Raw genomic sequence first — 14,577 nt, 5'->3', positions numbered from 1 at the left:
GGTCCTTCTGATGTGCCCGTTTAGTCTGCCGCGCACTGCGGGGACTAAGGGCCGTCTCATCTCATGGCGGTGACGTCTGCCGGTGCGTTGGGGCCATTCCGGATGGCCCTTCCCAGGTGAGCCGTGCCGCTTGGTGGGATTCCTCCCGCCGGACCCATGCGGCGCATTGGAGGATTGCTTGGCAGGCGGGGGCGTAGGGTCCCGAGGGGGGCTCCCTGTGCGGCGCCGAGCTCTGGCAGTGGGGTCCGGGCTGAGCCGCTCCGGCGGCCTGGACACGCGCTTTGACCCCTCCTGCTGGGCCAGAGTGCCAGGCACCACAGCCGTACCTGTCTCCGTGGGTGCCGCGGCCTCCGCTGAAGTGCCCGCTCCCATGGCCGCTAGCTGGACCTGGACCCAGGATGGGCCCCGAGCAGCCGCCTCCGACTGGATCCTCTCCAACAGGCTGTCGAAAGGCTCCATTCCGGTGGCAAGCGAGGCAGACGTCCGGCAGTCAGCTTCTTAGCCTAACGCTTGCCAGCCCGGATGTGTCCGCCCCCTAACTTCCTGCCGCCTTTCTAGCCTTCCTAACTTTCCTCTCCGCCCCTTCAAATACTCGTCCCTCCCATTAACCCTGGCAACACTGAGGAAGGGGAAGGCTGCCCCTATCATGCATGGCCCTGCACATTCCGCCCTGCTACAGCTCCGGGCCCATACTTAACATTAGCAAAGTGCTTGCAGTATGACCAGCCCTGACACATACACATGTGCATAGCATACACAGCATGCATCGCTCTGTATAACTATCTAAAGAAAAAGTAACATTAGGTCCTTCACCAATCAGACTGTCAGCAGCTATGTGAACAAAGGTAACCCTCAAATACCACACTGAGTTTATACATGTACTAGTGACCTTATAGCCCATTAAAAAACGATCTATTTCTGTCACCGCTCATCCTCTGAGCGCGCCCGCCGCGCACACATGCCTGCCCCTCCTCGCGTCATTCCCCCAGCACTCCTCAGTGTCTCGGTGTCCCTCCCTGCACATGCGCTCTGCAAAAACACACACACACACAGGGGCATGGGACGCAGAGACACTTGCGTTTTAATAGGTAGGATAACTATTTACTTAGCAGGGTGTTTGAAAAAAAGCTAATTAATATCCATGTAAGCTCCCTCAGTGATATAAAGTGTTTAAATTAATATAGGATTCTGTTGTGTAACACAGAGCAAACAAAATTCCTTATGAGCAATAACATTATGCTGCCCTCTAGCTGTGAACATATGTATGGCAGCATTTTCATTTTAAGGATTGATTAAAAGTCTAAATTCTTGTCTATTTATTTATTTAAGTATTTATATAGTGCCGACATATTACGCAACGCTGTGCAGAGTATATTGTCTTGTCACTAACTGTCCCTCAGAGGGGCTCAAAATCTAGTCCCTACCATAGTCCTGTGTCTATGTATCGTGTAGTGCATGTATCATAGTCTAGGGCCAATTTAGGGGGAAGCCAATTAACTTATCTGTATGTTTTGGGGATGCGGGAGGAAACTGGAGTGCCCGGAGGAAACCCATGCAGACACAATATATTTTTTCATTTGATTAAAAATCATACAAATTGTATGCAGTTTTTTATAGATTTCTGGTAACATTCTTCTCTTTTCCTGCAGTTTGAGGGATAATGATCTGCCCTCCAGTTGCTGCCCCCACCTGGCATCCGGGATAAGGGATAACCAGACTCTGAGGAAGCTGAACCTGTCATATAACAAGCTGGGGGGTGATGAATTCAGTGACCTGATGGCGGCTCTGCCAACAAGCCGGATAGAGGAATTAGAGTGAGTATAACAGCCCTGATTGCAGCAGAGATCAGCAGAATTATTTCCCTTTATTCCATCACCATTTTCCAATCTCACATTCCCCAATAGTGACATCCATTGCAGGGACTGGGGAGGGATTATGGGGGATTGTGGCTGGTTTGGGGGTACATCCATACTGCAGCCCCCAGTACACCTGGCTCTGTGTATATGTGACATCCATTGCAATGACTGGGGAGGGATTATGGGGGGATTGTGGCTGGTTTGGGGGTACATCCATACTGCAGCCCCCAGTACACCTGGCTCTGTGTATATGTGACACCCATTGCAGTAACTGGGGAGGGATTATGGGGGATTGTGGCTGGTTTGGGGGTACATCCATACTGCAGCCCCCAGTACACCTGGCTCTGTGTATATGTGACACCCATTGCAGTGACTGGGGAGGGATTATGTGGGGATTGTGGCTGGTTTGGGGGTACATCCATACTGCAGCCCCCAGTACACCTGGCTCTGTGTATATGTGAAACCCATTGCAGTGACTGGGGGAGGGGTTATGGGGGGATTGTGGCTGATTTGGGGGTACATCCATACTGCAGCCCCCAGTACACCTGGCTCTGTGTATATGTGACACCCATTGCAGTGACTGGGGAGGGATTATGGGGGATTGTGGCTGGTTTGGGGGTACATCCATACTGCAGCCCCCAGTACACCTGGCTCTGTGTATATGTGACATCCGTTGCAGTGACTGGGGGAGGTATTGGGGAGATTTTGGCTGGTTTGGGGGTACATCCATACTGCAGCCCCAGTACACCTGGCTCTGTGTATATGTGACACCCATTGCAGTGACTGGGAAGGTATTATGGGGGGATTGTGGCTGGTTTGGGGGTATATCCATACTGCAGCCCCCAGTACACCTAGCTCTGTGTATATGTGACACCCATTGCAGTGACTGGGGGAGGGATTATGGGGGATTGTGGCTGGTTTGGGGGTACATCCATACTGCAGCCCCAGTACACTTGGCTCTGTGTATATGTGACACCCATTGCAGTGACTGGGGAGGGATTATGGGGGGTTGTGGCTGGTTTGGGGGTACATCCATACTGCAGCCCCCAGTACACCTGGCTCTGTGTATATGTGACACCCATTGCAGTGACTGGGGGAGGGATTATGGGGGATTGTGGCTGGTTTGGGGGTACATCCATACTGCAGCCCCCAGTACACCTGGCTCTGTGTATATGTGACACCCATTGCAGTGACTGGGGAGGGATTATGGGAGGATTGTGGCTGGTTTGGGGGTACATCCATACTGCAGCCCCAGGAACGCCTAGCTCTGTGTATATGTGACACCCATTGCAGTGACTGGGGAGGGATTATGGGAGGATTGTGGCTGGTTTGGGGGTACATCCATACTGCAGCCCCAGGAACACCTGGCTCTGTGTATATGTGACACCCATTGCAGTCACTGGTGGAGGGATTATGGGGGATTGTGGCTGGTTTGGGGGTACATCCATACTGCAGCTCCCAGTACACCTGGCTCTGTGTATATGTGAAATCCATTGCAGTGACTGGGGAGGGATTATGGGAGATTGTGGCTAGTTTGTGGGTACATCCATACTGCAGCCCCCAGTACACCTGGCTCTGTGTATATGTGACACCCATTGCAGTGACTGGGGGGGGATTATGGGAGGATTGTGGCTGGTTTGGGGGTACATCCATACTGCAGCCCCAGGAACACCTGGCTCTGTGTATATGTGACACCCATTGCAGTCACTGGGGGAGGGATTATGGGGGATTGTGGCTGGTTTGGGGGTACATCCATACTGCAGCCCCCAGTACACCTGGCTCTGTGTATATGTGAAATCCATTGCAGTGACTGGGGAGGGATTATGGGGAGATTGTGGCTAGTTTGTGGGTACATCCATACTGCATCCCCAGTACACCTGGCTCTGTGTATATGTGACACCAATTGCAGTAACTGGGGGAGGGATTGTGGGGTGTGTGTGGCTGTTGTGGGGGTACATCCATACTGCAGCCCCCAGTACACCTGGCTTTGTTTATATGTGACACCCATTGGGTGGGGGAGGGGCTATGGGGGGACTATGGCTAGTTTGGGGGTACATCCATACTGCAGCCCCAGTACACCTTGCTCTGTGTATATGTGACACCCATTGCAGTGACTGGGGGAGGTATTGGGGGGATTGTGGCTGGTTTGGGGGTACATCCATACTGCAGCCCCCAGTACACCTGGCTCTGTGTATATGTGACACCCATTGCAGTGACTGGGGGAGGATTATGAGGGGATTGTGGCTGGTTTGGGGGTACATCCATACTGCAGCCCCCAGTACACCTGGCTCTGTGTATTTGTGATATCCATTGCAATGACTGGGGAGGGATTATGGGGGGATTGTGGCTGGTTTGGGGGTACATCCATACTGCAGCCCCCAGTACAACTGGCTCTGTGTATATGTGACACCCATTGCAGTGACTGGGGAGGGATTATGGAGGGATTGTGGCTGGTTTGGGGGTACATCCATACTGCGGCCCCCAGTACACCTGGCTCTGTGTATATGGGACACCCATTGCAGTGACTGGAGGAGGGATTATGGAGGGATTGTGGCTGGTTTGGGGGTACATCCATACTGCAGCCCCCAGTACACCTGGCTCTGTGTATATGTGACACCCATTGCAGTGACTGGGGAGGGATTATGGGGGTAGTGTGGCTGGTTTGGGGGTACATCCATACTGCAGCCCTCAGTACACCTGGCTCTGTGTATATGTGACACCCATTGCAGTGACTGGGGAGCGATTATGGAGGGTTTGTGGCTGGTTTGGGGGTACATCCATACTGCAGCCCCCAGTACACCTGGTTCTGTGTATATGGGACATCCACAACCAAGTGGCGTGCGTATATGGAGAACAGAGGAAGCTCGGAGCAAGCGGAGTACAAGCGGTGGCCAGGGACAGGTAATGTATAGCTTGCGCTGGGCACCCGGGGAGACATTAAACATTAGGGGGACAGGGTCGACTAGGGGTCCGGATATGGTGTCACATGGCTGATTCCTGATAGATTTGAACATGAAAATGTTCAGGAATCGGCCTGTGGTGTACGGGAACGCAACTGATCTCTCTATAATCAGATTCGATTAGAGAGAGATTTGTCTCTTGGTTGAATCTGCCCATCAACGCTAGATTTATGGCTACCTTTATTTGATAACACTAGCTGATGACCCAGTGTTGCCTGGTTAAATATTTGGCTGGTTTTGGCTCCGCCCACTTTTTATAACCTTAAAATACAAACACTCAATGACCAGGTTTGTGAGCTTTGTGGTCTTTGGCATCAATAATTTGTTTATTCCCATAGAAATTACATAAATCAGATTGGCTGTTTGTGGATCCGCCCTGTGGTGATATATTGGGGTGCTGATGATGTTAAGGATAATACAGGAACATATTTCTTTCATTTTTCTGTCTACTGGGTACTACCTCAGATATGTATGTCTGCTAAAAGCTTTTGAAGGTGTCACCTGGCTCCAGGAAACGGCTAATGTGAGTCTGTATATAGATATAAATTAAATTTGCATTCAGGGCAGAGCAAGGGAACTGCCATTGTCTTCATTGAATAGGCCAGTTACATTCAATAGGCAAAGGAACCTGGACAGTTAATTAGGAACTGTCTACCTAGCCACCAGCAAGGAAACACTTACTTAGACAATTACCCGACCAGGTTGAAGCCTACACAGGTGGTCGGCTACCTCTTAGTCTGAATAGTGGGCTGGAAGTGGAATTGCATTGAAGTCTGTACGTGTAAACAGGATACTTGTTGTTCTCAAGATACAGTTTTTACCTGTGGAAATTAGAGGTATGGAATCTTGAAAGCTCTGACATTTGCATGTCACAGCTAGCCCAGATGTGACAGGGGGCTCGGCAGACGGTGATGTCACACTTTTGGGAAATTGCATTAGATTGTGGGATAGAAACATCCATTGCCCGAGGCCCCAAACCGGGCTATAAAACAGCAGCTAGGATAGTCACAACTCGTAGTTCCAGGAGATAGCAACAACGCTAGAACTTCCCCGGCTACTGGCTGGAACCACGTTCTCCCGCAATTAACGTTTAGACCTTCAAGTTGGTAACGTTTTGATCCCCGTTTTATTTTTATGCAAATATCCTTGTGTGTATAGTTTTAACTTTTATTTAGTAACTTTTTACTTTGTTTTTTGTAAATCTTTTGTATATATTACTTTCTGCATTGTTCCACTTTTTTCTGGAATATTAAATCGTTATTTAATAAGTTTGACTTCTGCTGTACTAAACTAACACTCATAGCCTAGAAGAGACTGAAGTGTAACTGTGTATAAGTCCATGCCTGATTGTATGACTGAGTACACTACCGTATAAGATTGTAATTGCATTGTGTGTGGGGCGTTTGTCATACGTTGGCCTAAAGTGCGCATCTGACGAAAACGCCAGTGCGAGTAGCTTGACAGCAGAGTGGCTAACAGTATCGTTCGGAACGACTGTTAGTGGTTTTGCTTCACTACAGTGTAAGATTGCAATTGTGCGTGTGTGTGCGTGGCGTTCCCTTATGCGGCCCGTATTCGGCCTAAAGCGCAAAGCTGTCCCGAATACGAAAACGCGGATTGCGCGCTGAGCACTCGACAGCAGAGTGGACGTGTCTAGCAACAGCTAGTGGTGGCAGTGAGAAGTGTTTGAGGGGTCCCAGCCTTGTTTTTAGCTTGAATAAGGCTGCTCCCCGCTTGATCTGGTCAAACCCACAGTCGGGAACCGTATACGCAGGAGTGCCGCAGGGCCGGTTCCTGACATAATTGGCTGGCAGTGATGGGAACGTTTGGTACATTAGTATGCAGTTACCTCGCTATTCTGAGTACTAAAGGCCGGAAGCTTGCTAGAAGCGACTAGCCTACAGAAGTCTACTCAGTGCAGAATTTATATACTTTTTTCACAAAGGTACACACTTGGCATTTTGCTTTCCCTTTCTCTTTTTCTTTTTATTTTGGAGTATGATGAGGCAGAGCAAGCCCGTGCTCCACCGCCAGCGGATGCAGCTCACGATACGCCAGAGGAGGAATCACTCCCGTCACAGAATGCGAGTGGAGACAATGTCCTGGATGATTCACCGAACACGGAGATGACATCTCTGGAAGCTGACCTACAGCTACTGAACTCGGCTGATCCTGAACTGCATTTAGAAAGAAGAAAAAGCAAAATGTTCGTGCACCTTCCGTCTTGCAAAACAATTTGTATTGGTAAAAATGGTGACAATTCACATTTGCAGTACAAACTTTTCTTGATATATTCAATCAATCATACTTGTGGAAAAAACGCTGGGTGTAGCTTACGTGTCCCTCAGGGTGAGGCAGGTTGTGCAGTTGGGAGGTGGGTGTCAGGCACTAGGTGGGAGAGCGACGGCCGTTTCGCGTCTGGATGACGCAGCGTGACCAAGCGTCATCCAGACGCGAAACGGCCGTCGCTCTCCCACCTAGTGCCTGACACCCACCTCCCAACTGCACAACCTGCCTCACGCCGAGGGACACGTAAGCTACACCCAGCGTTTTTTCCACACGTATGATTCGTTGAATATATCAAGAAAAGTTTGTACTGCAAATGTGAATTGTCACCATTTTTACCAATACAAATTATTTTGCAAGACGGAAGGTGCACGGACATTTTGCTTTTTCTTGTTTCTAAATACAATTGTCAGTTTCCTTTATATGGTGCGGAGCACACGTCTGAAGGCATATTCTGGTACAAACAGTGGATATAGCAGGACTACATAAGGGGATTTACCTGTGTATACCCTCCAGCTCACATAGCAATTTTGTGGGACGTGCCACACCATACACCCCCCTTTCTCTGATTTCATTCATGATCCTGAACTGCGCCTAAAGCTGATCCTACTGCACCGACAGGCGGAGAAGGAACAAGCGGCACAGCGACTCCAGGCTGAGAGGGAACAAGCTGCCCAGCAACTCCAGGCTGAGAGGGAACAAGCTGCCCAGCAACTCCAGGCTGAGAGGGAACAAGCTGAACGGCGACACCAGGCCGAGAGGGAAAGTGCTGAATGGCGACACCAGCTGGAGCTGGCTAAACTTCAGCAGCAGAACCGGTCTGCTGGACCTGCAGAACGCGAAGGTGAGCGAGTCCACGGAACCCCCTGGATAAGTTCCCCGCTATGGACAAAGACTCTGACATAGACACTTTCCTACAGGGGTTCGAAAGGACTTGTCGTCAGTATGGGGTGCCCCGTGAGCAGTGGGCAAGATACCTCACACCAGGGCTGAGAGGCAAGGTCCTGGAGGCGTTTGTAAGTCTCCCCCAGGAGGAAGAAGCAGACTTTAATGCAATTAAGAAAGCCATTATTGAGCAATACCACCTCGCGCCAGAGGTGTATCGCAAACGTTTCAGGACAGTGCAGCGAGGTCCTACTGACAGTTACCTGGATCATGCTTGCAACCTGCGCACTGCCTTCCTGCAGTGGCTAAAGGGACTGTCAGTTGAAACTTTGGATGCCCTGCAGGAGCTGATGATAAAAGACCAGTTCCTCCACACTTGTCCTGTTGTTGACCGGCTGTTTGTGCTGGATCGAGAACCAAAGACCGTGGATGAGGCTGTGGAAATGGCCAATTCCTACACGGCCCATAGAGCACCCGAGTCCCGGAGGACTACTACATCCAGCTGGAGAGGAGAACAGATTGCTAAACCTGTTTCACTCATCAGCCAGAGGAGGCAAGCACTGCTGTCTCCTATATTCAAGCAACCAACCAGTGACACCCGGAAATGCTTTGTATGTGACAGGGTGGGTCATATCAGCATGACTTGCCCAGAGAGGAAGAGGGAGGCCCCAAATCCAGTGAGGCCTCAAACCCTAGTGAAGTCCCAACTGCTTTGTGTGCTACCAAAAATGCCACTGGCTATGCAGAGAATCTGCAGCTTGTCACGGTTGGGGGTACAGTTGCCACTGGGCTGAGAGACACTGGAGCAGAAGTGACTCTCATACATCCTCAGCTTGTGAACCCGGAGCAGTACATACCTGGGAAAATGATTGCTGTCAGAGGAGTTGGGGGTGTCACCCCAGCAATACCCACCGCCTTGGTCCACCTGGATTGGGGGGCCAAGGCGGACTGGAAGAACTTGGGGTAACTGATAAAATCCTCACCAACGTTTTGCTGGGTACTGACCTGGGACGGTTAGTAGCCCGGTATGAGCCTAACCCAACCCCCGTGGAGCCTGCATCCCCAGCAGAAGTTCAGGACTCTTGCAAGGTACTGTTTGATAACACTGTGCAAGTGGGGGGTGCTGGTGGGCCCCCAGGGGCTACGGACTGTGTACTAGGAGCCAGCCCTAGTGAGTCTCCAGTGCCTAGGCCTGGAGTGGGACCTGGTGATACCGAGAATGCAGAAACTGATGATGTCATTTATGATGCACGGACTATCGAGGTGATCGATGCAGGAACTGTTGATGCTACTTGTGAAGTGCTGAGTAACAATGTGTTTAATGATACAGATAATGTTGATGCTTTAGGTGATGTTCCAAATGACAATATATGTAGGGCTGATGATGCTGATGTCATATGTGTGGTGCATGTGCAACATAATGATGCTTGTCCTGTGGACACTCCGTCGGCTGCAGGAGTAACCAGCAGTGGTCGCTGGGCTGCAGCAGGTGGACTGCCCACTGAAGGGGCAGATGGCACCAGGCCAGATCTTCCCCCTTCAGATGTTTTTAAGACCAAATGTGATGGGATTTATGATATGTGTAATGTGGGCGCTCCCTAAGCTGCAGTGGTAACCTGCAGCGCTAGCGGGTCTACAGTAGAGGGACTGTCCACTTAAAGCGGAATATAACCCTGCATTTCAACTTTGCTCTAAAACATTATTTACAGTATATTATATGCAACCAGCATTTTTTTTTTTACTAGACCAGCATTGGAAGGGTTACACAGGGCTTTAAAGTTCCTTGAGATTTCTGCAGACGCATCCGAACTTGAGAGAGATACATTTTGTTTACATAAATGTATCTAAGTGTTGAATGTGACTCATCTCTCTCACTGAGAAGGAGTTGGAGGACAGCCAAAGAGTGTGTAACATTTCTAAATATATACATATAACTAAATAGAATGTAACTATCTGAACGTCTGCATATCTCTCCACGGAACCTAAAACCTCTGTGTTTAACCCTTCCAATGCTGGTCTAGTAAAAAAAAAATGTTTTTTGCATATAATATGCTGTAAATAATGTTTTAGAGCAAAGTTGAAATGCAGGGTTATATTCCGCTTTAAGTGGCAAATGTTGCTGGGTCAGCCACATCCACTTCAGAACCTGGCCCTGGTCTCTCCGTCTGCAGCCTTCCTGGCGTGTGTGACAGGCAGCACTGAGCTCTTTGAGGCTGTTCGATTTCACAGCCGCCTGGAAGAGCTCAGGGGTCTGGTCAGTGGGTAACCAGCTGGGAGGGGTGGGCTGAGAGGGTTCTGGGAAGTTATTCCCTCGGAGCTGTCCGAGGTGGAGGAGGCAGACCGGCAGATAATCGTTCCACAAAGGGACCGAGAGATAGCTCCTGCCACTATAGAGAAAGTGCGTGTAGTGACGGTCGGAACCCTCCCCCAGCTGCAGCACTGTCTCTATGGTCAAGAGTTTACGGTCGTCACGGACCACCATCCCCCTGGTTGGTTACGTCTGGTTGCTAGGAGCAACGACACAGTGCAGCAACCTGGCCTAGTTTCCCAGCCGTGTAGCTTGGAGCTAACTGCCAGGTGGGGAGCCACCATGGGAATGCTAATGGGCTGTCCCGTCAAGCAGAACCCACGTTGTAAGCACTGGCAGGATGATCTGGGAAGGTCATCTGCCCGGCGCCAATTTGATGGCGGAGGTGTGGTGATATATTGGGGTGCTGATGATGTTAAGGATAATACAGGAACATATTTCTTTCATTTTTCTGTCTACTGGGTACTACCTCAGATATTTATGTCTGCTAAAAGCTATTCTGGCTTTTGAAGCTGTCATCTGGCTCCAGGAAACGGCTAATTTGAGTCTGTATGTAGATGTAAATTAGATTTGCATTCAGGGCAGAGCAAGGGAACTGCCATTGTCTTCATTGAATAGACCAGTTACATTCAATAGGCAAAGGAACCTGGACAGTTAATTAGGAACGGTCTACCTAGCCACTAGCAAGGAAACACTTACTTAGACAATTACCCGACCAGGTTACAGCCTAAACAGGTGGTCAGCTACCTCTTAGTCTGAATAGTGGGCTGGAAGTGGAATTGCTTTGAAGTATGTACGTGTAAACAGGATACTTGTTGTTCTCAAGATACAATTTTTACCTGTGGAAATTAGAGGTATGGAATCTTGAAAGCTCTGACATTTGCATGTCACAGCTAGCCCAGATGTGACAGGGGGCTCGACAGACGGTGATGTCACACTTTGGGGAAATTGCATTAGATTGTGGGATGGAACATCCATTGCCCGAGGCCCCAAATCAGGCTATAAAACAGCAGCTAGGATAGTCACAACTCGTAGTTCCAGGAGATAGCAACAACGCTAGAACTTCCCCAGCTACTGGCCGGAACCACGTTCTCCCGCAAACAACGTTTAGACCTTCAAGTTGGTAACATTTTGATCCCTGTTTTATTTTTATGCAAATATCCTTGTGTGTATAGTTGTAACTTTTATTTTGTAACTTTTTACTTTGTTTTTTGTAAATCTTTTGTATATATTACTTTCTGCATTGTTCCACTTTTTTCTAAAATATTAAATCGTTATTTAATAAGTTTGACTTCTGCTGTACTAAACTAACACTCATAGCCTAGAAGAGACTGAAGTGTAACTGTGTATAAGTCCATGCCTGATTGTATGACTGAGCACACTACCGTAAAAGATTGTAATTGCATTGTGTGTGGGGTGTTTTTCATACGTTGGCCTAAAGCGTGCAGCTGACCCAACGTATGAAAACGCCAGTGCGAGTAGCTCGACAGCAAAGTGGCTAACAGTATCGTTCGGAACGACTGTTAGTGGTTTTGCTTCACTACAGTGTAAGATTGCAATTGTGCGTGTGTGTGTGTGTGGCGTTCCCATATTCGGCCTAAAGCGCAAAGCTGACCGGAATCTGAAAACGCGAATTGCGCGCTGAGCACTCGACAGCAGAGTGGACGTGTCTAGCAATAGCTAGTGGTGGCAGTGAGAAGTGTTTGAGGGGTCCCAGCCGTGTTTTTAGCTTGAATAAGGCTGCTCCCCGCTTGATCTGGTCAAACCCGCAGTCGGGAACCGTATATGCAGGCGTGCCGCGGGGCCGGTTCCTGACACGCCCCTCTCCAGAATTTAAACCCCAGTCACCCAAAGATCAACTTTAGCAGGTTTGAGGCATGTGCTATTAACCTCCCTGCCGGTTATCCCGAGCTCAGCTCGGGGTAACCTGCCGCGGAGGATTCCTCAGGCCCTGCTGGGCCGATTTGCATAATTTTTTTTTTGTTACACGCAGCTAGCACTTTGCTAGCTGCGTGTAACTTACGATCGCCGCCGCTCTGCGCCGATTCGCCGCAACCCGCCGCATCAGAGGGTGCCCCCCCCCCCCCCGAGACCCGTGCGCTGCCTGGCCAATCAGTGCCAGGCAGCTTTGAGGGGCGGTTCGGGACTCCCTCTGACGTCATGACATTCGATGACGTCGGTGACGTCATCGCGCCCGTCGCCATGGCGACGGGGGAAGCCCTCCTGGAAATGCCGTTCAAAACGGGATTTCCGGATGGGCATATGCGCCGGCGGCGATCGGCGCATTCGGGGGGACGCCGCAGGGAGGGGGGAAGCATGTAGCTAGCGCTAGGCTAGCTACATGCAAAGAAAAAAAAATGCCAAAAAACACCCTCCCTGCCGTGCGCAGCAATTTTTTATAACGGCAGGGAGGTTAACAGTGTAAAATGGCAGCAATTTAAATATTCCTCTTGAAAATCAAAAGGTGGATTTTGATTAGCTATTATAGGCTCCACCCACTTTGCTGAATAATAATTCCAGTCACCCAGTGACCAACTGTGTCAAGTTTTAGAACCCTGCTATTAAAGCGGACCCAAACCAAACATTTTTTTTAATTAAAAATATTTAGTTGCATTACTCTGACACATACAAGGATAAATAAACACTCCTTCAAACCTATGAGCATTTCAGTGCATGCTTTTCACCCTGCTCTTTTCATAGCTAGGGTTATACAGGTGGCAGCCATTAGCAATTCCTCCATTGCCGGACACCACCTACTCCACCAGTTTGCCGGAAAAATCCCGGCAATTTGAAAGGAAGGGAGGGGTTCCTCCAATAAATGTAAAATATTTTATATTTGTCATCGTGCAGCTGAAAAAAGGCTGCTATTTATTATTATAATTTAGAAAATAGATTTTATTTCTGAAATCTTGTATTTTTAATTTGGATCCACTTTAACAGCGTGCGAATGGCTGCAGTTTATATTTTCCCATGTAAAAAGTTAGTTGTTTTGGGCTCCGCTCACCATTTCTAACCTTGACAAACAGTCAATCAATGACCAAGTTTATGAGCTTTGGGGTCCTTGGCATCAAAAAGTTGCATTTTCCCATTGAAATTAAACAGATTGGCTTTTTGTGGCCGCCCCCTTTTCAGAATTTAAACCCCAGTCTCCCAGTGACTGACTGTACCAGATTTGAGGTCTCTGCCGAAGAAAGTAAGAATGGCAACAATGTAAATTCAATAGATGAACAGTGGTGGGCTCACGAGTCCCTAAGGACTCGAGTACATAGCTCTTTGTATATGTGACATCCATTGCAGTGACTGGGGAGGGATTATGGGGGAGTGTGGCTGGTTTGGGGGTACATCCATACTGCAGCCCCCAGTACACCTGGCTCTGTGTATATGTGACATTCTTTGCAGTGACTGGGGAGGGATTATGGGGAATGGTGTGGCTGGTTTGGGGGTACATCCATACTGCAGCCCCCAGTACACCTGGCTCTGAGTATATGTGACATCCATTGCAGTGACTGGGGAGGGATTATGGGGGGATTGTGGCTGGTTTGGAGGTACATCCATACTGCAGCCCCCAGTACACCTGGCTCTGTATATATGTGACATCCATTGCAGTGACTGTGGGAGGGATTATGGGGGGATTGTGGCTGGTTTGGGGGTACATCCATACTGCAGCCCCCAGTACACCTTGCTCAGTGTATATGTAACATCCATTGCAGTGACTGGGGAGGGATTATGGGGGATTGTGGCTGGTTTGGGGGTACATCCATACTGCAGCCCCCAGTACACCTGGCTCTGTGTATATGTGACATCCATTGCAGTGACTGGGGAGGGATTATGGGGGGATTGTGGCTGGTTTGGGGGTACATCCATACTGCAGCCCCCAGTACACCTGGCTCTGTGTATATGTAACATCCATTGCAGTTACTGGGGAGGGATTATGGGGGATTGTGGCTGGTTTGGGGGTACATCCATACTGCATCCCCCAGTACACCTGGCTCTGTGTATATGTGACACCCATTGCAGTGACTGGGGAGGGATTATGGGGGGATTGTGGCTGGTTTGGGGGTACATCCATACTGCAGCCCCCAGTACACCTGGCTCTGTGTATATGTGACACCCATTGCAGTGACTGGGGAGGGATTATGGGGGGTTGTGGCTGGTTTGGGGGTACAGCCATACTGCAGCCCCCAGTACACCTGGCTCTGTGTATATGTGATACCCATTGCAGTGACTGGGGGAGGGATTAAGGGGGATTGTGGCTGGTTTGGGGGTACATCCATACTGCAGC

General features: G+C 49.5%; 1 protein-coding gene across 1 annotated transcript in view; it reads left to right on the top strand.

Annotated features, from left to right (window-relative positions):
• The first annotated feature begins 63 nt into the window (after positions 1-63).
• The window catches only part of LOC137544096 (ribonuclease inhibitor-like), a 145,108-nt gene continuing 130,594 nt past the window's right edge, over positions 64-14,577 (top strand). Inside the window, exons 1-2 of the mRNA XM_068265163.1 lie at positions 64-116; positions 1,650-1,814. Of these exons, the coding sequence (XP_068121264.1) occupies positions 64-116; positions 1,650-1,814 (218 nt within the window). The remainder of the gene's footprint in view (positions 117-1,649; positions 1,815-14,577) is intronic.

The sequence above is a fragment of the Hyperolius riggenbachi genome, chromosome 1 (assembly GCF_040937935.1).
Source record: "Hyperolius riggenbachi isolate aHypRig1 chromosome 1, aHypRig1.pri, whole genome shotgun sequence".
Classification (NCBI taxonomy): Eukaryota; Metazoa; Chordata; class Amphibia; order Anura; family Hyperoliidae; genus Hyperolius; species Hyperolius riggenbachi.
This window is presented reverse-complemented; position numbering and strand designations above follow the sequence as displayed.